The 26,108-nt window shown below is 35.8% G+C and overlaps 1 protein-coding gene across 1 annotated transcript; it reads right to left on the bottom strand.

The window, feature by feature from the left end:
• Positions 1-1,145: 1,145 nt before the first annotated feature.
• On the bottom strand, positions 1,146-23,348 carry LOC113360481 (uncharacterized protein Mb2253c-like). The gene is made up of 3 exons (XM_026603990.1): positions 23,277-23,348; positions 22,572-23,091; positions 1,146-1,207 (listed from the first exon to the last, which is right to left on the bottom strand). The coding sequence occupies exons 1-3, from the start codon at positions 23,346-23,348 to the stop codon at positions 1,146-1,148; spliced, it is 654 nt and encodes a 217-aa protein (XP_026459775.1).
• Between the last annotated feature and the right edge of the window lie 2,760 nt (positions 23,349-26,108).

The following is a 26,108-nucleotide window of genomic DNA, read 5'->3' as shown; positions in this document are numbered from 1 at the left end:
ATTTGCAGGTGTAACCAGTGTAATATGATGTAATATTATTTTTCTTTTGATTTTTCCCTGGGATTTAGGGCCCTGACGAGTTTCGAAATCAAATATCAGTATCATCACACAATAACTCTATAATTCTGCTATATTGTCATTTACATCAATATGTTTAATCTTCTTCTTTTTTCTTCGCGATACTTTTTCTTTCAAGAGAATTTCCTCACAATAGTAGTTTGATACCCAATATTTCAGATATCAATGAACGATATGTGGAATAACGGTTGGCTGTAAAAGTCGGAATTGTTTTTGATGGGGGCAAAAATCAGAGGGCATGAGGGACCAATAAGAAGCCGATATTTTTCTTTTCTTTTTTGAATAGTTTTCAACAAATTTAAGTTTTTGATTTATACTCCCACGGCACCCTTCTCCAAATTAAAAATAAATCTTGTTAATTACAAAAATATTAACTAGCCTAAATTGACGTCAAGAAAACCGACTATTAAAAAAAGGAAAGATATATGATCTTGTTAACCCTTATCACCAGCACTAACACCTCAAAGATTTGCAAGAAAAATGCATCGTTTATGAGCGGATGAATCCTATGTCCATTTTGGCATCTGCCTGCTGGGACATATATACTTCTGGATGATATCAGTTTCATTTGATTGTTAAGTCACCCTCTTAGGTGTTTGATTAGACCAATCCTCAACATTTTTATTTGGTGTGAGAAACAAACATGTTTTAGAACAAGGTTCATTGCAGATTTGGAACATTGTAAAGCCAATCGTCAATATTTCTCCTTCCATTTAAACCATATGGATATACAAAGTCCATTTGGATGGCCAATCCTCAATACCGAAATTGAGACCTAAAGATCACTTGTTATCTTGCTCTTGGTAATTTGTTGTTCCGATTTTGCCGTTTCTCCAGGCAAGAGTGACAAAGGTAGAGTGACTCGATTACAGGAAAAGTAATAGCTATGACAGTAACTCAAATCCAATATAAATACTCATTTAAACAAAAAATAAACAACATTTGAACCAGACATTCATTTTATCCTATTGTGACATTGGTTAATATAGAAGAAACGTTCTATCAACAATAAACAACCAATACACAACATTCAACTGTCTCAACCGTGTAAGAATAATAAGCATCAGTTAAACATGTTGCGATAATACAATGTAATCAAGATCTGCCCCAAAAACCTGTCTGCATAAGCCTATAAAACGTTCAGGAACAGAATTAATCACCTAATTGTCATCTTGAATCTCTGAGAAAGTATGAAATCAGAGATTTTCCAGTAAAGCTCTATAGACCGAGATCATTCCGTTAATGCACAAGTCTGCAAGTTGTTGTTCAGTGACATTTGGACCATGGCAATCCAAAGCTTGGACTCTAAATTTTTTCACATAGTCGTTTGGATGCTCATTGTTCTTCTGAAACATCCTTCCCAGATCGGAAAGAGTAACTTGTTCCGAGACGAATAAATATTTCCGATAAAAATCGTTAATCATTTCTCCCCAACTGGCAATGCTTCCTGGTGGTATATGCTCTGCCTGTCAGAGACTTTGAAAATTCCTTCAGACGGATAACATGGTTGTGCTCGTGTTCGCCCAATGAGTGTGAATGTTGGAGAAGTATAACCATTCGGAAGAGGAATTATCTATGTAGCAGTTGGGTATGGAGGTTGGTGGCGATGAAAAAAATGATATCTTATGTTTTCCACGATTCTCCAATAGACGTTCCAAATACTCTCGAGTGATGGAACTGAATGGATCTTTCGCTGGCGGGTTGTCTGCAGCGACTTCGTCATCTTCCAGAATCTGGATTGGGGAGATTTTTGGATCAGCAGCTGAGGGTACTTCCTTGGATTTTCTTTTTTCCGCCTGACGTTTGGGTTGAGCTTGTTCGGGCGAAAACTTATCTGTGAGTGTTGATATAATTGCATAACTATTTCTTCGTTGTAGCCATATTTATTTGATTCTTAGAGAGAATTTCCTGAACCTTCATGAGACCAACTATGGTAGGGGGATTTTCTCTTATTTTTTCGGGACATCGGCTGAAGAGATGGTTGTTTCCGATGTTGGTTTGAGGAGGAGTGGTATCAGTGACGCCGTTGTTGGAAGCGGGAGTAGTGACTAGAGTACCACCATTGTTACTAGTGATAGCACCGTTTGGGTTAGGATTTGTAACCGAACCTGACCTAAGATCAAACATTTTTGAGGAATTCGGATTGCAACCGAGAGATTAATATCCCACTATGGTCGCCAATATATTGATGGGTGAAAACGATTTGCTGATTTTTTTAGGAAAGTGGAGACACGAGCATGTGGGCAGAGACACCTCGACCGAGCAAATTACCTAAACCTTTTTCAAACAGATGTACTGCACGGGAGTTCTTTGAGTTCGAGAGATCAATCTGTAGCATTCCAGCCTAAACCAAGAAAACGGTCATTCCAGAGTCAATTCGGTTACAAAGGGATGGGTGTCGATCTGTAGGAGGGAAGTTGAGAAGTGTGTGAGATCAATGATGTTCAAGGATTTTAAATTGTTGAAGGTTTCTGCAAGTTTTTGTGAACTGTTGAGTTCGGATGAGATCAGTTCTGATCAATTAAGTGTTAATTTCTTGTTGGTCGAAATTATTGTTGTTCAATCTAGGATTCAGGAACTTATTCATATTACAAGAATAGTAGACACATTGGCCCAGTAAGTGTGACGGTTGCTGAAGTGAAAGAGTGGGAAATCGTGGGAAATCGTGGTTAAACCAGTTCCATGTTGTGCGGAGACTTGGTTGATTGTCCATCCACTACTTTGATAACTTCCTCAAATGCTTGCACGACTTACTCATATTTCTCATCGTGGGTGTACACACATGCATAGGCTGCTAGAACAAAACCCTAATGAATATCCCCCATGTGACGTGATTGATGTCTCATGAATGTGGAGTCTGCAATCAGGCGTGTATTTGATTAGTCAGTTGTTGACTTGACTAGACGATGAGTCTTATCCTTGATGAGTCGAGCATAATGAAAGAATGTGGTATTATATGAGACTCGTGGATTGATCATAAGGTGCCTGATGAGACAGAATAATGGAAAGACGTTGAGTCTTGATGAATTGTGATATATCATTTTACCAGTCTAGGTAATAACGATATTTGGATCGAGCGTCCGATGAGATTGCTCGATCAAGGACTTATTTTGGTATGTCGAGTATTCGACAAGAAATCAAAGATACTGTTGAATTATACAGAATGCTCATTTCTGATCTAGTATACCATGAATGATCAAATGACAAAGTAAGAATCAGAATTATTGGATGGTCGTATATTCGAACCATGTTGCTCAGTCGAGCAAAAATGTCGGTAGCAGGACCAAAACATTAAATATGAATTAGAATATTGATTGTTGGATCAATAGAATTCTCGAATGTTGATAATTGAATCAACATCAGGAATATTGCTCGGTCGAGCAATTGATAATTGAATCAATGAGTCCTGAACCCATTGTGTATTTTTCTAACTTAAGCAATTTAGTGTTGATACATGAGCAAAATAAATATTTTTAGTTTAAGAAAATATTGTTTGTTTGTGCAAATATTGCTCGTTTGAGCAATATTACTCGATTCTTCAATTATTGGTAGCGAGACCAAATAAAATATTAATTAAAAATACTGGTACCTGGACCACATGTTGTATAATTAATTAGGATGTTGATTGCTAGATCAACAAAAAATTATTAGCGTTTGAACTTGATAAGAATTATGATTTGCAGAGCATTTGGTTTGTAACCCTAATTTTGATCGATTGTTGATCAATTGATAATTCATTGAAAATTAACCAATGAGTGAGAGAGAGACTGGCTACATGGGATGAGTGTACGACCATGTAGCGCCCAGGCGGTCGGATGAGCATGCACCAAAATCCTTTGTAGACCTGTTGGAAAAAGGATGATTAAATGCTCGTTTAATCATTATTAAAAATAGTGCTCGCCTGAGCATTAAGTGGTAAAACCTAATTATCGAGAGAGGACGGACAGACAGGGGGGTATGAAACTGACCCCGGTGGTCGTGGGACCAAGTGATGGTCGATTGATCAAATTCCAAGTTTTTTGGAAAGAGTTTGAACCCAATATGAGTTACGGAAGACTAATTAGGTCAAAATCATAATAGGGTGTGGGACCGGATTCTGTAAGCCATGGGTCCGACCTTGGTCGGTCAAGGTAGAATGCTTATGTCACCATATTTCTCGCAACTCAATTCTGAGAATTTTGGTATTTTCTGGTGCGCGTTCGAGCAATATTTTGGATTTTCAGAAGAGTTTGATCTTGACTGAAACTCTCGATTTTGCTTGAATGAGAAAGTAGAACTTTGCTCGTGCGACCAATATTTGAGAATTTTAAAATAATGATATTTTAATATTTGTCGTGAGAAGCCCGGATGGTCGTGTGACCATTTGATTTTTTGGCTTTTTGGTAGTTTAGGCAACATTTGAGAAATATGGAAAAATTAGTTTTTTTTGCTCAAACCAGGGAGTTTTATGAGATGAGAGAAGAAATATTAATAATAAAATAAGAAATTAGGTAGGTGTGGGAACGGCCACGGCCAAGGAATGGCTGGACGATCCATGTGCTCAGTCCCGTGCTCTTCCATATTTTATATTATTATTTTTCATCATGTGAGGAAATATGGAGAAACTAAGAGTTGTGCTCAAACGAGGAAGTTCACTCAAACAAGGAGTTTTCAAGAGACAAGGAAAATAATAATCGGGATCGAATGACAAAATCTAATAACAAACTCCACATAGCGTTAGATATTTTATATCTGATGGTTCATGTTGTTGCCGATGTGGAAGTTTGACCGACTCTGTTTTTTGTTTGGTTATCATCCTAAATTTGTTCAAAAAGAAAATATGTTATGGCTGAAAAAACTGAAATTTGTATCCAAAATCTAAACTCGTTATTAATCATCGTTATCATCCACTAATCATCTTTGTTCAATAATTAGCATTACATAACAAAATAGCCAGTCCAATTTCCTAAGCACATCCTTGTACCCATTCATTGTAAAGTATTGTAACCGAAGTGATTCATAAAACTGATATATTCAGCATTATTCCTTGTCGTTGTTAGTCTCTTTGGAGAACTACCCAATCCCTAGCTATAGGGTTACAAATTTTAAAAGGTTTAGAGTATAATTTATTTCTTTGTCTCTTATATTTGTCAAAATGTAATGCAAAGATTTGCTTCGCCCAGCATAAGACAAAGAGCTCGAGAAAATAAAATTAAGTTCCCAGGATAATCATGACCATGGAGAAATGGTGATCAAAAACTAAATTTATATTAAGGAAATCACGCTGGATAAGTTTTGGAAAATATCCCTTGAATTTCTCCGTGAATCCAAAATAAATTTTGCAATACAGGTTCCAAGGAATGATATGGAAATGGCGGGTTTTAGCTTAATACTTACCAATTATGCAGGTCACTGCAAAGGAGCAAAGGGATATCCATCCTCCTTCACCACCAAAGAGGATCTGATCAAGCAAGGAGCAGCAACAAGTTTTCAATGGGCGGCGGATTTAGGTCACAAAATGGAGTTTGAAAGCGATGAAAGAAGAATCATATACCTGTTGATAGAATAATATGCTGTTGTGATAGATGGAAGATTCAAATACACAAACAATCGAAAGGAGAATGGAACCCTAATCAGGAAATACTTTGAATTAACTAAATTAAATTTAACTAGTACTGTAACTAATAGAGTGGCAAAAAACCTTACAAGATTATGCATCCATTCTCGTAGTTACCAAAACTGGTCTGGATTTGATTTACGCTCTCTTGTTTTTGTCTAGACAATGTTCAGTTAAACCTATCTTCTGAGATTCATCTCCCTCATATCGATATTGTAATGAAGGGGTGGACAGAACACGGGTGGTTTAATCCATTTAGATATGTTTTTTTTTTTCGGATAAAAAAAAAAAAGAATTTCTCCGTGAATCATTTCCTAAAATTTCTTTTCTTGAATTGGAGGTAGATACCTCCAAACAGAGAATAGTGATGGTTAGGTGACATGTCAGCTGAATTTGTTAACCATCGGATGAATCATATCTAATGGGCTAGAAATTTTGTTACCGGATCCCAACCCAATAATACAATAGGTTAAAATAAAATAAAGGTGAACCGGGACCGGCCACGGCGGCATGACCGGCTGGCCAGTGGGCCCGATCCGATGTGCTTCTTGTCATTTTATTTTATATTATTTCATTTCCCTATTTTGCATAGGTTTTCTCGTTCGCCCATATTTTTGAATGCTCGTTAGTGCATTTGGGTGCTCACTTATGCATATTTGGGTGCTCATTCATGCATTATTGTTAAGTACACTCGCACTATTTTCTTGGGTCTTACTCAGTGTTGGCCTAAATACCCGAAAAGTGAATATTTATTACTAATTCGTGGAATTCAACTAACAATAAGTAATGAAACGAAGTAATAAGATACATTGAATATCTCTTACTAATCCATGGAATTCAGCTGAGAATAATCTATGAAGCGGAGTAATGAGATAAAACAGATTATTTTCTAGGAATTCAATTGTTGCACTAGAATTAATCTATGAGTTGCTCTATACTAGCATGCAATATATCTGGGAACGTTTATTCGAGAATCGAGGTATAAGATGGTAGAGACATCATACTCGCTCTGAATATTAGTTCTATATAGTCAAGGAACATTGAGACATCATGAAGACGTTAACACTCTATACCAGCATGCAATATGTCTGTCCAATCATTATTGTTTCCTATACAGAAGTATTGATGAAATATGCGAAGTTTCGAAAGCTCAGTTGAGAGGCATTACGAATCACATATTCATGCATGCTCTGAGAGGATGTTTGTGAAATGAGCTTTCACGAATCCTAAAATATGAGTTTCACATACGTGTCTGAAACCGTGTCAGAAATATGCAAGATCATGATTTTACGATTTTAGCCTTTGTCGAAAATCCACCATCAAAAATATGACCACTGAACTAAATGTCTTTAATGCTACTAGACAACCTTCTGAGATCGATGATTTAGAAGAAAGAATATGATTAACACATTAGTTCGGGATTTAGTTCAGGATAATTGGCACGACACTTTATTTGATCAGTCTCTAGAAGAAGCTCTCGAGTAATTTAAAGACTCTAAGGACCCTGAAATTCAAGCAATAGTTTTAGGTCTTTCTGAGAGTAATGGAAGTAATCATTCTCTAGAAGAATATCTTGAATATTTTAAAGAATTTAAGGACCTAGAGATTCAAGCAATAATTCTAGGTATTTCACAGAGTAATGACTACGCTAAGTTTAGGGGTAGTTATCTAGAGGAAGCTCTCGCGTATTTTTCAGACTCTAAAGATCCGAAAATTCAATAAATAGTTAAAGGCCTTTCTGAGAGTAGTGGTTACCCTAAGTTTGGGGGTAGTGATGGTTCTTGTGATCGTTAACTATCCCTATTGGAAGTCCATAAATTGGAACTCGAGCTTTGTGCGTATGAGGTATTACTTGAGTCTCTTGAGACTCCTTAACCCAATAATTATGATACTGTCAAGGAGGAAATCCAGATATTATAGACTCATAGGTCGGATGAATCTGTTTATAGAGACACTCATATATATCCTAAGTGGGCACCATAGATTAACCCAGTTGTCTTGCAAGAAATTTTAGATCAGGTTGTACTCCATCTGTTCATTTTTCTTATCCGGTGCAGTTGTCTCATAATTGTGTCAGCTTTATATGGTTTTGATGACCCGCAGTTGTTTCGGTAATTAATATATGATTTTGAAAGATGACTATCCATTTTGTGGTATTTAATGTATAACTGAAGACTTTAAACTTAGCACTTCATGGGAAGTAACCCAAGCTAATGCGACACGGTAATATCATTCCTTATTTATTTTGCTTCAAGTGGTAACAATTTATCCTTGTTCATGCTTTTATTTTTATCTTTAGAACATTGAGGACAATGTTAGATTTAAGTTTGGGGGTATGAGGGAAACGTTTTAGTTGCATTATTAAACTCCAAAGCCTAGAAACTTATTCCAATTCAGGATAACGCTAACCAATCTAAGTGGATGGAAACATCTTGGTTGTAGGAGTTGAGGAACCCAAAAATAGAGTTTATACATAAAAGGACAGAGATCATGTGTTAGAAATAACATGGTAGTTTCACCATTTCTCGGATTCGTATTATTACTTTCTTTTTTTATTTTTGCAAACTTTTTATTTCTCTAAGTGATTTGGTGGGGCACCAATATCGAATTGTTATCTCCGCCAGGAGTAGAGTGATTGAGTTACTATATTAAAAAAAAAAGATCAAACCAACTAGACTGATCTGAAATAATAAAAAATTAAAAAATTTAAAAAAATTATTATTGTTCAATTAATAAATCGACTGTGAGGATACTTGTATATACCAGCTGAGTTGATCTAGAATTAGGATTATCGACCGCTGGGACCCTTGTATATACCAGATATGTTGACATTAGAGTTCAGACCAGTATCTCAATCCATCGGGAATTATAGGATTCATCCTGGCAGTGACGTTCAGAAATAAATGGGAAACACTGTTGTTGATGGGGGATTTTTGACAAAGGCTAAAATCGTAAAATCATAACCTTACATATTCCTGATCCAGTAATCAGACGAGTATTGAGACTCTTGTCTCTCGTTTGATCATGAGTGTATTGCCTCTCAGATTATCCATAAGAACCTATGATTGAGTGTATTGCCTCTCAGAGCATATATGAATATACAGTTATTAAAGTCTCTCAACTGAGCTATTTCGTATCTTTTATCAATTCTGAGAAATTTCAGTAACACTTTTGTATAAAATCGAAAATGATTAGACGGCTCCTAGATGTATTAACCACTAGTATAAAGAAATAACGTCTTCAGGATGTCTCAATGTTCCCTGATTATACAGAATAAACATTCAGAACGAGTATGGCGCTTCTACTAGCTCATACCTCGATCACGAATAATTATAATGCTCCTAGACAGCGTGTCTACTAGTATAGAGTCATCAATTAATTATTTCTAGTCGCAAGATTCATCAATTGAATTCCTAAAAAATATTCTACGTTATGTATAATATTTCGTTACTTCAAATTATGGCTTTTCCCAGTAGAATTTCATTGGTTAGTAATAAATATTCAACGTACGGGCATCTGGACCCCCACCGAGTAAGCCCCAAGGAAATGGTGCGAGTGTACTTATCAATAATGCACGAACGAGCATTCAAAAATATGGACGAACGAGGAACCTATGCAAAATAGAAATAAAAATAATATTAAATAAAATAAACAAGAGGCTTTAGATAAAATAAAATATTTTATTTTATATTAAATAAAATAAAATAAAACAAACTCCACAGAGCATTAGATATTTTACATCTGATGGTTCATGCTGTCGTCGATGTGGCAGTTTGACCGACTCTGTTTTTTATTTGGCTATCATCATAAATTTGTTCAAAAAGAAAATATATTATGGCTGAAAAAACTGAAATTTGTATCCGAAATCTAAACTCGTTATTAATCATCGTTATCATCCACTAATCATCTTTGTTCAATAATTAGCATTACATAACAAAATAACCAGTCCAATTTCCTAAGCACATCCTTGTACCCATTCATTGTAAAGTATTGTAACCGAAGTGATTCATAAAACTGATATATTCAGCATTATTCCTTGTCGTTGTTAGTCTCTTTGGAGAACTACCCAATCCCTAGCTATAGGGTTACAAATTTTAAAAGGTTTAAAGTATAATTTAATTCTTTGTCTCTTATATTTGTCAAAATGTAATGCAAAGATTTGCTTTACCCAACATAAGACAAAAAGCTCGATAAAATAAAATTACGTTCCCAGGATAATCATGACCATGGAGAAATGGTGATCACAAACTAAATTTATATTAAGGAAATCACGCTGGATAAGTTTTGGAAAACATCCCTTGAATTTCTCCGTGAATCCAAAATAAATGTTGCAATACAGGTTCCAAGGAATGATATGGAAATGACGGGTTTTATCTTAATACTTACCAATTATGCAGGTCACTGCAAAGGATCAAAGGGATATCCATCCTCCTTCACCACCAAAGAGGATCTGATCAAGCAAGGAGCAGCAACAACTTTTTAATGGTCGGCGGATTTAGGTCACAAAATGGAGTTTGAAAGCGATGAAAGAAGAGTCCTATACCTGTTGATAGAAGAATATGCTGCTGTGATAGATGGAAGATTCAAATACACAAACAATCGAAAGGAGAATGGAACCCTAATCAGGAAGTACTTTGAATTAACTAAATTAAATTTAATTAGTACTGTAACTAATAGAGTGGCAAAAAACCTTGCAAGATTATGCATACATTCTCGTAGTTACCAAAACTGGTCTGGATTTGATTTACGCTCTCTTGTTTTTTGTCTGGACAATGTTCAGTTAAACCTATCTTCTGAGATTCATCTCCCTCATATCGATATTGTAATGAAGGGGTGGACAGAAAAGGGGTGTTTTAGTCCAATTCTGTATGTTTCTTTTTTTCGAATAATAAATAAAAGAATTTCTTCGTAAATCATTTCCTAAAATTTCTTTTATTGAATTGGAGGTAGATACCGCCAAACAGAGAATAGTGATGGTTAGGTGACATGTCAGCTGAATTTGTTAACCATCAGATGAATCATATCTAATGGGCTAGAAATTTTTTTACCAGATCCCAACCCAATAATACAATAGGTTAAACTAAAATAAAGGTGAGGTGGGACCGGCCACGGCGGCATGACCGGCTGGACAGTAGGCCCGGTCCCATGCGCTTCTTGTCATTTTATTTTATATTATTTTATTTCCCTATTTTGCATAGGTTTCCTCGTTCGCCCATATTTTTGAATGATCGTTAGTGCATTTGGGTGCTCACTTATGCATATTTGGGTGCTCATTCATGCATTATTGTTAAGTACACTCGCACTATTTTCTTGGGGCTTACTCGGTGTTGGCCTAAGTGCCCGAAAAGTGAATATTTATTACTAATTCGTGGAATTCAGCTAACAATAAGTCATGAAACGGAGTAATAAGATACATTGAATATCTCTTACTAATCCATGGAATTCAGCTGAGAATAAGCCATGAAGCGGAGTAATGAGATAAAACAGATTATTTTCTAGGAATTCAATTGGTGCACTAGAATTAATCTATGAGTTGCTCTATACTAGCATGAAATATGTCTGGGAGCGTTTATTCGAGAATCGAGGTATGAGATGGTAGAGACATCATACTCACTCTGAATATTAGTTCTATATAGTCAAGGAACATTGAGATATCATGAAGACGTTAACACTCTATAGTATCATGCAATATGTTCGTCCAATCATTATTGTTTCTTATACAAAAGTATTGATGAAATACGCGAAGTTTCGAAAGCTCAGTTGAGAGGCTTTACGAATCACATATTCATGAATGCTCTAAGAGGGTGTTTGTGAAATGAGCTTTCACGAATCCTAAAATATGAGTTTCACATACGTGTCTGAAACCGTGTCAGAAATATGCAAGATCATGATTTTATGATTTTATACTTTGTCGAAAATCCACTATCAAAAATATGACCATTGAACTAAATGTATTTAATGCTACTAGACAACCTTATGAGATCGATTATTTATAAGAAGTTGAATATGATTAACACTTTAATTCGGGATCTAGTTCAGGATAATTGGCACGACACTTTATTTGATCAGTCTCTAGAAGAAGCTCTCATGTAATTTAAAGACTCTAAGGAGTGATGGATTTCAAATAGTGATTGTAGTTGTAGTGGTAAAAAGGTTCTTTTCAGACTTGTGAAGGTAACAAAATTTCTAGATTTAAATAAAATTTAGGAAAATAGCAACCTAACATAAAATTTTATTGAGAAATAGGGGTTAAGATTCCACCATTCAACAATACTTATGTGATCTAATATTTTTTTACTATGCAATTTAAATAATTGGGTTGATTCTGAATATTTCCAAAAGAAGATTTTCCAAAATATCAAATGTTAATCACAAGTATAATGCATCAAGAGTCTAAAACTAAGCATGCATTATCAAGGGAAAACACAGTTGATTAATAAAAACCATTTAAATCATTTTTATCAATGCAATCAATCATATAAAAATATTGCATAAATTAATAAAATAGAGATTACCATATAATTATTGTGAGAATGGCTTCCTCTGTCACCCCTGGGTTTGGGTTTAGCTCCTCATCCCAAAAACATAATCAAAAGATGTGTTCATGACTTAATAGGTGTTTTTATTGATGAATATGGTGATAGAGAGAAGTTTGCAACGCTGTATAAACGTTACAGCGTCACTGTTACAAAGATGAGTATTGCCGTTTATAAACGATACATATCTAGCGCTGTTGAACTACGACACTAGTTTCTAGTTTTAAGACTGTTGAAGAATGACTGCCTTAGCAGGTCTGTTCTTCCTCTTCTTCTTCCTCCTCGAACAGCAGCAGCAGCAGCACTCTAACTCTCTGTAATCGCTTCTCCTCGGCTCTCCTCTACTCCCAATTCTCTCCTAAGGGTTTCTAACCCTTCTTATGACTCGAACCAACACTTATATAGCTATCAAACCCCCAAAAATCTCGAGTGAATCCGACTTCTTCTTTCTTCTCTCTTCTCTGCGCTGTTGAGAAAATATCTCTCTTGTGATCTCCCTGTACGCGTTTGTTAGCTATAAATTTGCTACCAAACTCTTATTAAGACTTGAACAGGACCAAGTATAGTTTACTTCAGCGCAAAACTCTCCCAGAATCTCTTGAAAATAGCTTTGAAAGTTAAACAGAGAGTACGTGTCCTGGTTGGACTTTGATCCATTCTCCCGGTCATTCCAGCCCAATTGGTTGGGTCCAATCGATCGTAACAGACTTGTTTACTCAATTACAGCCCATTAGTAGCAAATACAGCAATTGAATCTCCAAAAATCACGTCCAAAATTCGATCACCAAATCTGCCAGTGCTGTAACAAGTCTTTCCGCCAAAAACCCATTTTTGAATTTTGAGAAGGAATGCCCCCTATCCTCTGATGGGGTGCGAATAACAAGTGGGGTTGAAATAAAATTCTTGGGGTGGAAATAACCAAATCTTGGGTGCCTTTAGTAATTTTTCTTGGATGTTTTCCGGACTTTTCCGGGGTTCCTACGGGGTACTTATGGGTGTCTCCAACATACTTCTGGGGTGCTTCTGGTAGTTATCAACGGAGGTCTAAATGCCGCATTTTTATCCAATTTCGCCACAAAGCCTTATTCTTCCAAAAACACCTACAAATAAATAAAATAACCAAATAAGTACGATATCGAGCACCAACAATATATACAAATGAGCTATATTAGACACATAAATGCGTCTATCAAATACCCCCAAACTTATTATTTGCTAGTCCTCGAGCAAATCAAAACTACAAAATAAAATCCTAACTCACTGTCGCAGGCATCGTCGATTGCATTTAGCGTATGCAATAAGACTTTAAACCCCTAGGTGGCCCTAGTGGCCGAGTTATAGTCTCGGGAGGGCTTACCAGAGATATACCCACAAAACCTGTACTCCTAATTGGTCACAAGTATCCAAAGAGCTATGAGGACATACATATTCTCAACCTATCTCCAAGTAAGTAGAATGCCAGAGAAATTAAAGGTGTCAGCTCTAAAGCTGACTGAAGAAAAGGGGAGACACATCTGCATGACTGCTAGATAAAGAGATATCCGCTATACAGCTAGATAAACATTGTAAGATGCGTCCGCTGCTTTACAACTAGATAAGATTAGGAGAGAGATAAAAATGAGAGGGACATCGCCACAAAGCCTTATTCTTCCAAAAACACCTACAAATAAATAAAATGACCAAATAAGTACGATATCGAGCACCAACAATATATACAAATGAGTTATATTAGACACATAAATGCGTCTATCAAGGAGCCTGAAATTCAAGCAATAGTTTTAGGTCTTTCTGAGAGTAATGGAAGTAATCATTCTCTAGAAGAAGATCTTGAATATTTTAAAGACTTTAAGGACCTAGAGATTCAAGCAATAGTTATAGTTATTTCACAAAGTAATGACTACCCTAAGTTTGGGGGTAGTTATTTAGAGGAAGCTCTCGCGTATTTTTCAGACTCTAAAGATCCGGAAATTCAAGAAATATTTAAAGGTCTTTCTGAGAGTAGTGGTTACCCTATGTTTAGGAGTAGTGATGGTTCTTGTGATCGTTAACTATCCCTATTGGAAGTCCATAAATTGGAACTCGATCCTTGTGCGTATGAAGTATTACTTGAGTTTCTTGAGACTCCTTAACCCGATAATTCTGATACCGTCAAGGAGGAAATCCAGGTATTATAGACTCATAGGTCGGATGAATCTGTTTATCGAGACACTCATATGAATCCTAAGTGGGAACCATAGATTAACCCAGTTGTCTTACAAGAAATTTTAGATCAGGTTGTACTCCATCTATTCATTTTTCTTATCCGGTGCAGTTGTTTCATAATTGTGTCAGTTTATATGGTTTTGATGACCCGCAGTTGTTACAGTAATTAATATATGATTTTGAAAGATGACTATCCATTTTCTGGTATTTAATGTATAACTGAAGACTTTAAACTTAGCACTTCATGGGAGGTAACCCAAGCTAATGCGACACGGTAATATCATTCCTTATTTCTTTTGCTTCAAGTGGTAACAATTTCTCCTTGTTCATGCTTTTATTTTCATCTTTAGAACATTGAGGACAATGTTAGATTTAAGTTTGGGGGTATGAGGGAAACATTTTAGTTGCATTATTAAACTCCAAAGCCTAGAAACTTATGCCAATTCAGGATAACGCTAACCAATCTAAGTGGATGGAAACATCTTGGTTGTAGGAGTTGATGAACCCAAAAATAGAGTCTATACATAAAAGAACAGAGCTCAGGTGTTGAATAACATGGTAGTTTCACAATTTCTCGGATTCGTATTATTACTTTCTTTTTTTATTTTTGCAAAAATTTTGTTTCTCTAAGTGATTTGGTGGGGCACCAATATCGAATTATTATCGCCGCCAGCAGTAGAGTGATTGAGTTACTATATTAAAAAAAAAATCAAACCAACTAGACCGATCCGAAATAATAAAAAAAAAGTAAAAAAATAAAATAAATTATTATTGTTCAATTAATAAATCGACCGCGAGGATACTTGTATATACCAGCTAAGTTGATCTAGAATTAGGATTATCGACCGATGTGACCCTTGTATATACCAGATATGTTGACATTAGAGTTCAGACCAGTATCTCAATCCATCGGGAATTATAGGATTCATTCCGGCAGTGACGTTCAGAAAGATATGGGAAACACTGTTGTTGATGGGGAATTTTTGACAAAGGCTAAAATCGTAAAATCATAACCTTACATATTCATGATCCAGTAATCAGACGAGTATTGAGACTCGTGTCTCTCGTTTGAGCATGAAAACTCATGCCACGATGATCTCTGACTGAGTGTATTGCCTTTTAGAACATCCATAAGAACCTCTGATTGAGTCTACTTCCTCTCAGAGCATATATGAATATACAGTTATTAAAGTCTCTCAACTGAGCTATTTCGTATATTTTATCAATACTGAGCAATTTCAGTTATCACTTATGTATAAAATCGAAAATGATTGGACGTCTCCTATATGTATTAACCACAAGTATAAAGCAATAACATCTTCAGGATGTCTAAATGTTTATTTTATTTAATATTATTTTCCTTCCTATTTTGCATAGGTTTCTCGTTCGTCCATATTTTTGAATGCTCGTTCGTGCATTATTGATAAGTACACTCGCACCATTTCCTTGGGGCTTACTCAGTAGCGGTCCAGATGCCCGTACGTTGAATTTATTACCAACCCATGGAATTCTACTGGGAAAAGCCATAATTTGAAGTAATGAAATATTATACATAACGTAGAATATTTTCTAGGAATTCAATTGATGAATCTTGTGACTGGAAATAATTAATTGATGGCTCTATACTAGCAGGCACGCTGTCTAGAGGCTCCTAGACATAATTGCATGCTAGTATATAGCCTAACGCCTTCAGGACGTCACGCTGCTCGTTGTTCCCATACTACGTAGAGAGACCGTATATAGAATCTCTTAATGATTGGGCGGATCCTAGAAATATTTCATGCTAGTATAGAGCCTAACTCCTTTAGTACGTCATGTTATTCATTGTTTCCTGACTAATACACCCCCTCAGGACGAGTATGATGCTTCAATTATCTCATATCTCGATTCTGCAAATAGGTTAATTCTAGCGTGACATTCATCAATTGAATTCCTAGAAGATAATTTATTTATCTCATTACTCTATTCCATGGCTGATCCTCGGCTAGATTTCATGGATTAGTAATAGATAATCATTTTATTTTATTACTCTATTTTGTGGCTGATTCCCAGCTGAATTCCATGAATTAGTAACAAATATTCACCGATCGGGCGTCTGGGACACCACCGAGTAAGCCCCGAGAAAATGGTGCGAGTGTACTTAGCAAATAATGCGCAAACGAGCACCCGAACGTGCATTTAGAAATATGGACGACCGAGGAAACCTATGCAAAATAGGGGAGAAAAATAATATTAATCAAATAATAAAAGACGTGCCTAGGGGACGGGGCCCACCGGCCGGTCGGTCACGCTATCGTGGCCGGACCCACGCCTCTCCCATTATTTTACCATTATTTTATTATTTTTCCTAATCTCATGAAAAATCCTCCATTCGAGCAAATTTCCTTGTTTGAGCAAAACTCTTAGTTTCTCCATATTTTCCTTCAAACGATGAAAAAATAATAAAAAATAGTGAAAGGAGTCACGGGACCGGGCCACCTAGCCGGCCGCCCATGCCCTAGCCATGGCCGGTCCCACACCCTATTAACCCATATTTTTCTTATTATTATTATTATTATTTCCTTCATCCCATGAAACTCCTTCGTATGAGCAAAAACCCTAGTTTTTCATATTTTCTCAAATATTGCTCAAACCATCAAAAAGCCAAAAAGTCAAATGGTCACATGAATGACTAGGCTACTCATGGAAAATATTAAATTATTATTATTTTAATATTCTAAAAATATTGGTCGCACGAGCAAAGTCCTACTTGCTCATTCGAGAAAAATCGAAAGTTTCAGTCAAGATCAAACTCTTCTGAAAATCCAAAATATTGCTCAAACGCGCACCAGAAAATACTAAAATTCTCAGGACTGAGACGTGGACACTATGGTTACATGGGAATGCCATCTTGACCGACCAAGGTCAGCCCTTAGGCTTGCAAGGAGTCGGTCCCACACTCTTTCACAATTTTGACCTAATTAGCTTTCAACAGTTCGTATTGGGTTCAAACTCTTTCCAACCAATTTGGAATTTTCTCAATCGACCAACAACTGGTCCCATGACCACTAAGGGACGGTTTCACACCCCTTGGTCGGTCCCTCATCTCTCCATAATTAGGTTTTATTACCTAATGCTCAGACGAGCACTAGTTTAATAAATGATTAAACCAGCATTTAATCATCCTTTCAGCAACTGGTCAACAAATGACTTTGGTGCATGCTCACTCGAGCACCTGGATGCTACATGGTCGGCCATCATCCTGTGTACCCGGTCCCTCCTTTACTCGGTGATTAATTCTCAGTAAAATATCAATTGATCAGCAATCGATCAAAATTAGGGTTTCGAACTGAATGCTCTGCGAATCCTAATTTTGAGCAAGTTTAAACACTAATAATTTTATGATTGATCCAGAAATCAACATCTTAATTAATTAAATAATATTTGGTCCAGCTACCAATATTTTAATTAATATTTTATTTGGTCATGTTACCAATAATTCATCAAACGAGAAATATTTGCTCAGACGAGAAATATTGATTCAACTATCACTATTCAGTAATTTTACTCAGACGAGCAATATTTTCTCAGAGTATTAATATTGATTCAACTATCAATATTCAACAATTCATCATACGAGCAATATTTGCTCAGACTATCAATATTCATCATGTTGATCCAATTATCAACATTTATTCGAGAACTATACGTCCCAGCAGACATTTTCAATCCATGAATCATAGAGCATTCAGCAACCATGCTCGACTGAAAGATGCTTAGACCCATCATCTAATCAAGTCAACAATTGACTAATTAAGTACCCGTCTTCCCTGCAGACTCCACAAATCATGAAAATAGTGTCACATGGGGGATTTTAATTAGGGTTTTGGTCCGGTGGCCTATGGCACGTCTGTTCATCCACGCTGATAAATGTGAGTAAGTCACGCAAGTAGTTGAGGGAGTTAGCAAAGTAGTGGGTGTATAATCAACCAAGTCTCTGCACGACCTGGAACTGGTTTAACCCTGATTTCCACTTTCCCACTCTTTCACTCGAGAAACCATCACACTTACTGTAGATCAATGTGTCCACATTATTGCAATATAACTAAGTCACTGAATCCACGATTGAAAGGACAGACAACATCTATCGTCTAACCAAGAATCATCGTGTGAGCAACAATCCCTCAATTGAGCATAATTCAAACTTATTCGAACCCAGCAGTTCATTTGTAGAAACTTACAACACATTCACAATCCTTGATCACCATTGATCTCACACACTTCTAAGCTTCCCTCCTACAAATCAACCCTCTTCCCTCTTTGTGACCGAATCGATTCTGGAACGGCCATTTATTGATTTATTCCGGAGTCCTAAAGATTGATATTTTGAACTCAAAGCACTCCCGTGCATTGCATCTGTTTGAGGTTAAGCGGTTTGCTCGGTAGAGGAGTCTCCGTCCGCACGGTCGTCTCTCCACTTCCTGAAAAACTAGAAAAACGTTTTGCCCCATTAAAGATATTGTATATAATACTTTAGTGGATAGACATGATCATGATACTATGGTCATAGTATTAAGGAATTAGATTACGAAGTATATCTCTTATCTTTTGAACGTCGTAGATATGACATCGACATAATCTTGTATATAGGTTTACGGTTATGTGTATGAAAAAGTGGGGGTATGATAACCACACCCAGTAATTCGTTCCGCAATCTGTATGGACTAACTCCAATATAATTCTGAGAGCACCAGCTTATAGAGAGAGCTCAACCATGAAATATATCAAAGAGCTATATCTCAATTTCTCAATACAATATGCAATCGAACAGATGGAAATCTGTGAGACCGATTGATATGAGAAATAGCAAAGACCAATGCTCAAGTGCCAATCAATTCCTATCCAACAATCAAGGTCGGATTTACCAATTGATTGAATTACGCATAACCTGTGATATTTCAATTATATAAACAAATATAATATGGAAAAGAAATAACACAGACACCATAAAATTTGTTAACGAGGAAACCGCAAATGCAGAAAAACCCCGGGACCTAGTCCAGATTTGAACACCATATTGTATAAAGCCGCTACAAACACTAGCCTACTACAAGTTAACTTCGGACTGGAATGTAGTTGAGCCCTAACCAAGTCTCACACTGATTAAGGTACAGATGCGCTCCTTACGCCTCTAGAACCATGCGGGATTCTGCGCACTTGATTCCATTAGATGATCTCACCCGCGACTAAGAGTTTCTACGACCCAAAGTCGAAGACTTATAAAACAATCTGTCTCCCACAGATAAGTCTATTATGATAGATAAATTTGTCTTCCACAGAAGTACCTATGAAGTTTTTGTTAGCCTTTAGATAAATCAAGGTGAACAGGAACCAATTGATAATCCGGTCTGAAAAAGCGGGGGTCTAACAACCACACCCAATATTTTTCTTAGCAATCTGTATGGAATAAATCCAATATACTTTCAAGAGAATCAACTAGACAGTCAGACTCAATCTTAAGAAAAAGTATATCAAAGACTTATATCTCAATTTCTTAATTCAATCTGCAATCAAACAAATAGGAATTTGCGAGCCCGATTGAATATAAGAAATAACTTGAACGGTATCAAAAACTAATATCCAAGTGTCAATTCATTTAATCAACAACCAAAGGTTGGATTCACAATTGATTGAACTTATGCACAACCTGTGATATTTCAATTATATAAAAAAATATAATGTGGAAAAGAAATAACACAGACACCAGAAGTTTTGTTAACGAGGAAACCGCAAATGCAGAAAAACCCTGGGACCTAGTCCATATTTGAACACCACATTGTATTAATCCGCTACAGACACTAGCCTACTCCAAGTTTACTTCGTACTGGAATGTAGTTGAGCCCTAACCAATCTCACACTGATCAAGGTACAATTACGCTCCTTACGTCTCTGAATCCCAGCAGGACTCTACGTACTTGATTTCCTTAGCTGATCTCACCAGCCACTAAGAGTCGCTACGACCCAAAGTCGAAGACTTGATAAACCAATCTGTCTCACACAGAAAAGTCCATTGAATCTGTCTCCCACAAATAAACCTATGAGTTTTGTTCCGTATTTTGGTAAATCAAGGTGAACAGAAACCAATTAATATACCGGACTTATATTCCCGAAAAACAACCTAAAAATATCAATCACCTCACAATAATCTTAATCGTATGGCAGCAAAAAAAGATATTCTGGAATCACAAACGATGAGACGGAGATGTTTGTGACTAATTTTTATCTTGCCTATCGGAGATTAAATCTCGATCAAATCTTAGATAAGATAGTAATCAATCACGATAGAAAATAGCAAGATCAGAACACGCAACTACGGAGAAAATAGTTGGGTCTGGCTTCACAATCCCAATGAAGTCTTCAAGTCGTTAACCTACAGGGTTTTGGAAAAACCTAAGATTAAAATAGAATCGACTCTAGTCGCAACTAATATCACACAGGAGGTGTGTGGATTAGGTTTACTAGTTGCTAGAGTTCTCCCTTATATAGTCTTCAAATCAGGGTTTGCAATCAATGTTACCTTGGTAACAAATCATTCAATATTCACCGTTAGATGAAAACTGATTTGACTCAAGCTAATATCTTTCAACCGTTTGATCAAACTTATCTTTTTACACACAATTAAAAAGTGACTTCATTTAGATATGAGTAACCGTACCTAAACGAACACTTTTATATCAACCTCATTCAGCTTAATCATAACTAGTTCAAATGACTCAAATGAAACTAAGTCTAGAGTTGTTCAATTGTTTATATTCTCATAGAAGTATACAAGACACAATTGAAGCAAAATAAATTTTGATTCCCTCGAATCAAGTCATGAACAATATAGCCACGGTTTGAAAAATATTTCATTCCTTATTATATAAATGTATTAGTTCATGAAAAAACCGATTTTATAACTTAACTTATTCAAGTATGCATACGGGTACGCATACCTAAGTAGAAGGACTAACTTTGGGTTCGCCAGTAAGAGAACGGGTATGCATGCCACTAAATATAAACCAAACTCAGCAGAAAATTCTGGAACTTGAACTTATGCCAGTACGCATACCATTATGCCTATTACAGTTCCCGGACTTTCATTAACCAACTAGTATGCATACGGGTATGCATACTATGGTTCCTGGATTTGGATTACACATATGCAAGTACGCATACTGTGCTTATAATCCAATCATGGTTAAGTGTTCTAAACTCTTATTTCAATCATTGAAACATTCGTTGAAGACGATAATAGGTGTCTCACACAAACTATTATCTTCAAAGAAATTTTCAAGTGATCAAATGATCAATACGAAATATTCCGAGTCTACATCAAATGACTGTCTCACACAAGCCATGTAAGATGTTACCAGGCAATTTTCACATGGTCATCTTTTGACTTTCGTCAAGAATATAATATGAACTTGGTTAAAGTGAAAGCTTACCAATACATATTTCGAGAAATATGTAAGCGAGTTAAACTCAGCTCGAAATACCAAATGTGCATAATTGAAGTCTATATAGCTATACGACTTTTGTCTCAAATAGGAGATAGAGTAGATAGACTTTTAAGTGATAGATGAGTTCAAGTTGAAAAAGCGGGGGTCTAACAACCACACCCAATATTTCTATTAGCAATTTGTATGGACTAACTCCAATATACTTTTAAGAGAATCAACTAGACAGTCAAACTCAATCTTAATAAAAGTATATCAAAGAGTTATATCTTTCTTTCTCGATTCAATACTTACTCAAGAAAATAGAAATCTGCGAGTCTAATTGAATACAAGAGAAATCACTTGAACGGTACCAAAGACCAATGTTCAAGTATCAATCAATTTCAATCAATAACCAAATGTTGGATTTCCCAATTGATTGATTCAAATGCATAACCTGTGATATTTCAATTATATAATTTTTTTTCTTCCAAAAACTAAAATTTTATTAAAAAAGGGGTTAAGAATACAACCTAGCATGAACCAGGAAAAATAAAAAGAAACAAAAAAGACAACTAAAAGTCAAAGCTAAAAAATAAAAGCTAATCAATTTATAATATGGTTGATCGGGGAACTCAAGGCAGGGAAAGCTGCTAGGTTTGTCAATGAATGTGAGCCTCTGACCCTTCTGAAGATGCACACCTTCTTTAGCAAAATGGTCAGCTGAGAAGTTGATTTCTCTAAAGACATGTCTGTAGGATATTGTAGGGGAATATGAGAGAATTCTTTGCCATCTAGCCAAAAGAAACCATGGAATCTTGTCATGCTTCAAAGAGGTGATACAATCTTTTGAATCAGATTGTATAATTAGTTTGAAATGCTGGTTTTCAACAGCCCATTCCATAGCTCTAATATTAGCCATATACTCTGCAACATAGTTGGAAGTAAATCCTAGACCTCCAGATTCTGCAAAAACAAACATACCGCTGTGGTTTCTGGCTACAAAACCGTAACCTGCATTACCTGGGTTTCCTCTAGAGGCTCCATCACAGCATAATAACAATTCATCCTCATTTGGCAGATGGAAGAAGATTTCAATAATTCTTACTTGCTTCATTCTTCTCATCTGGATGAGAAATAACTGCAGTATATCCCTTTCATAGCTGGATCCCCACATATTTCCTTTCAGTCTACATTCATAGTCATGGATCCTTCTTTTAATCTTGAGTTACAGTTTGTTAGCATCAGGCTTTTCATCATCATAGTAAATAACATTTCTCAAAAACCAGATTTCAACCATCAAGGTAAAGGAGCTGATTACCCACAATTCTTTTATCACAGGGCTAGAATTTTTACTCATTTTTAACAGATCTTCAAAAGATTTAGGATTAAGGAAATGGAATATACCTCCCAACCAGCTCCACAAACTTTGACTGAATTTTCATTTCCAAAGAATATAATCCATGCTATCTTCTCCATTGTGACATAAATAACATCTGGAAGAAAAATTGAAACCTTTCTTTCTCAGATTTTCATCAGTAGAGCAAACTTCTCTAGTAATCTTCCATACATTTTGCAGAAGTGGAAGGGATGACAGCAGTATTCCATATCTTCATGTACCAATGCAGTTTTGGTACAGCTTGACTAATCTTCTTTACAACATCAGACACTGTAAACATTCCAGAATGATTATTACACCAGATCAATAAATCTTCCCCATCTTTAAGAACGGAAAACTGCTCAGCACTAAAAAATTGCAAGAAATCTTCATGAAAACACCAGTGTCCATTAACAATAAGATCTTAAACCTTTAAATTGGGGTGAGAAGTAATAAAGGGATGATTAGGGAACAAACTGCATAACGGTTCTTCAAAAATCCATCTATCATTCCATAAAGAAATTTTAGATCCATTTCCAACTATCCATCTAGTGTAGTTATTGAAGTCTTGAATAACCCATCCGATTTCAGGCCATACAGAAGATCTCTTGTAATATGTAATCCAATTGCCATTTTTGTCCATATATTTTGCTATAAAAAACTTAGCCCGTTCATCTTGACAATGCAGCATTTTCCATAGAAACTTCATTATTAAGGCCTTATGCATATCTTCTAACTTTCTAATACCAAGGCCACCTTCCTCCTTAGAAGTACAGACATTGTCCCATTTAAGAGTAACACATTTTCTATCTTCAACATTCCCTGACCATAAGCAATTCTTTCACAGGCATCAATAACTTTTACTGGCCATTTATAGACGGACATGTTGTAAATAGGAATACTACTAAGCACATGTTTAACCAAAGTAAGTCTGGCTTGAAAGTTAAGAAGTTTACCACTCCAAGCAATTAATCTGTGTTGCATATATTCAACCAGATGCCAAACATGTATATATTTAAGCCTTCCTTGAACAATCATAACTCCTAAATACTTATCAGGAAAATAAAAAATATCCATTTGAAGAGAAGTAACAATTAATCTTTTTCTAGCAACATAAGTACCATCAACAAAACATTTGCTCTTAGCATAATTGATAACTTGACCAGAAGCATCTTGATAATCAATGAGTAAGGATTTTAAATTATCAATACTTTTCAACCCTCCATTACAGAACAAAAAATATCATCAGCAAACATTAAATGGGTGGGGTGAATTCCTTTTCTAATAGCCATAGGCTGTAACTTCTTTTCCATAACCAATTTATGAATATTTCTACTAAGGATATCTTCTGCAATAATGAAAAAAATAGGTGATCAGGGGTCACCTTGTTTGGGTCCTCTTCCAACACCAAAGAATCCAACTGGTCCTCCATTAAGCATAACATAAATTTTTGTTGATTTAAGCAGCACCGTAATCCAGTTACAAAACTTAGATGCGAAACCAAACTTTTTTAAGGCTCTATATAAAAATTCCCAACTCAAAGTATCATAATCTTGTGGAATATCCAATTTCAAACCCAAGTTTCCCCCTCTTCTAGTTACAACCATTTCATTTACTAGCTCAGAAGCAAGTAAAATTTGTTCGTGAATATTCCTATTCTTAATAAAAGCATACTATTTTTGAGAAATAAGATTTGGCATGAATATGGTAAGTCTTTATGTAATAATCTTGGTAATGATTTTGAAACAGAAGTTACTAAGGCCAATTGGTCTAAAACTTTTAGCATTTTTTGCACCTTTCATTTTTGGAATTAAGACAAGGAAGTTGGAATTCATACCACTAGGGATCATATTGTTTTTCCAGCAATGTTGAATAGCATCCACTAGATTAGCTTTGATGATATCCCAAACTGCTCTGTAAAAAACTCCAGTGAAACCATCAGGACCAGGGCACCATCTTGATTCATATTAAAAACAGTCTTCTTAATTTCATCTTCATTAGGACATTCTTCCAAAAAAACATTGTCATCATCATATATAATATGAGGAACAACATCAAATATGGAATCCTTAATCTGGGGAGCTTGATATGCAAATTTATTACTGAAATAATCAATAAAATTATGGATATGCCATGTTGATCAATTATAATTTTACCACTAGAATCTTCTAATTAAGTAATGGAGTTTTGAGCTTGTTTTATTTTTATGCTAGTATGAAAGAATTTGGAGTTAATATCACCATCCTTAATCCAATTAATTCTGGCTTTATCTCTCAAAAAAGTATTATAATTATCAGCAGCCAAATCATACTCACCTCTAGCATTTACAAGATTGTTGAGTAAGGGGATATTGGTTGGATCTTCATCTGATTTTTGATTTGCTTCCATAACTTTGTCTTCAGCCTTCTTGAGATTAATGCACATCACCAAAAACTTCCCAGTTCCAAGCCTTAAGACATTTCTTGAGTCTTTTTAATTTATTCATAAATACAAAAATAGGATTACCAAAGATTTCTTCATTCCAAGAATCAATGACCACTTGAATAAAAGTAGGGTGAGACAGCCACATTCTCTGAAATCTAAAAGGAGTATTTGAAGCCTCATTAATAACAGTATCAGAACCAATAAGAGGGCCATGATCGGATATACCTCTAGCTCCAACATGGTAATGCCAACCATTGAAAGTATTTATCCATTTGAGATTGAAGAAAGTTCTGTCAAGATTACAAAGAATTCTCTTGGCACCAACCCTTCCATTACACCATGAAAATTCAAGACTAGTTTTAGGTGCCCGAAGAAGCTCACAGAAGTCAATACAATTATTAAAATCACCAACAGCTGAAGTAAGAGGAGATCTACCA

The sequence above is a fragment of the Papaver somniferum genome, chromosome 3 (genome assembly GCF_003573695.1).
Source record: "Papaver somniferum cultivar HN1 chromosome 3, ASM357369v1, whole genome shotgun sequence".
NCBI lineage: Eukaryota > Viridiplantae > Streptophyta > Magnoliopsida > Ranunculales > Papaveraceae > Papaver > Papaver somniferum.
This window is presented reverse-complemented; position numbering and strand designations above follow the sequence as displayed.

Excerpts from the sequence above, each read along its gene's own strand:
- LOC113360481 (XM_026603990.1), bottom strand. The coding sequence starts at position 23,348 with ATGGAGAAGATAGCATGGATTATATTCTTTGGAAATGAAAATTCAGTC. Across the intron at positions 23,092-23,276 it reads TTTGTGGAGCTGGTTGGGAG|ATTAAAAGAAGGATCCATGA; the intron begins GTATATTCCATT and ends CTGTAACTCAAG. Across the intron at positions 1,208-22,571 it reads TGACCATTTTGCTAAAGAAG|GCTTATGCAGACAGGTTTTT; the intron begins GTGTGCATCTTC and ends AACGTTTTATAG.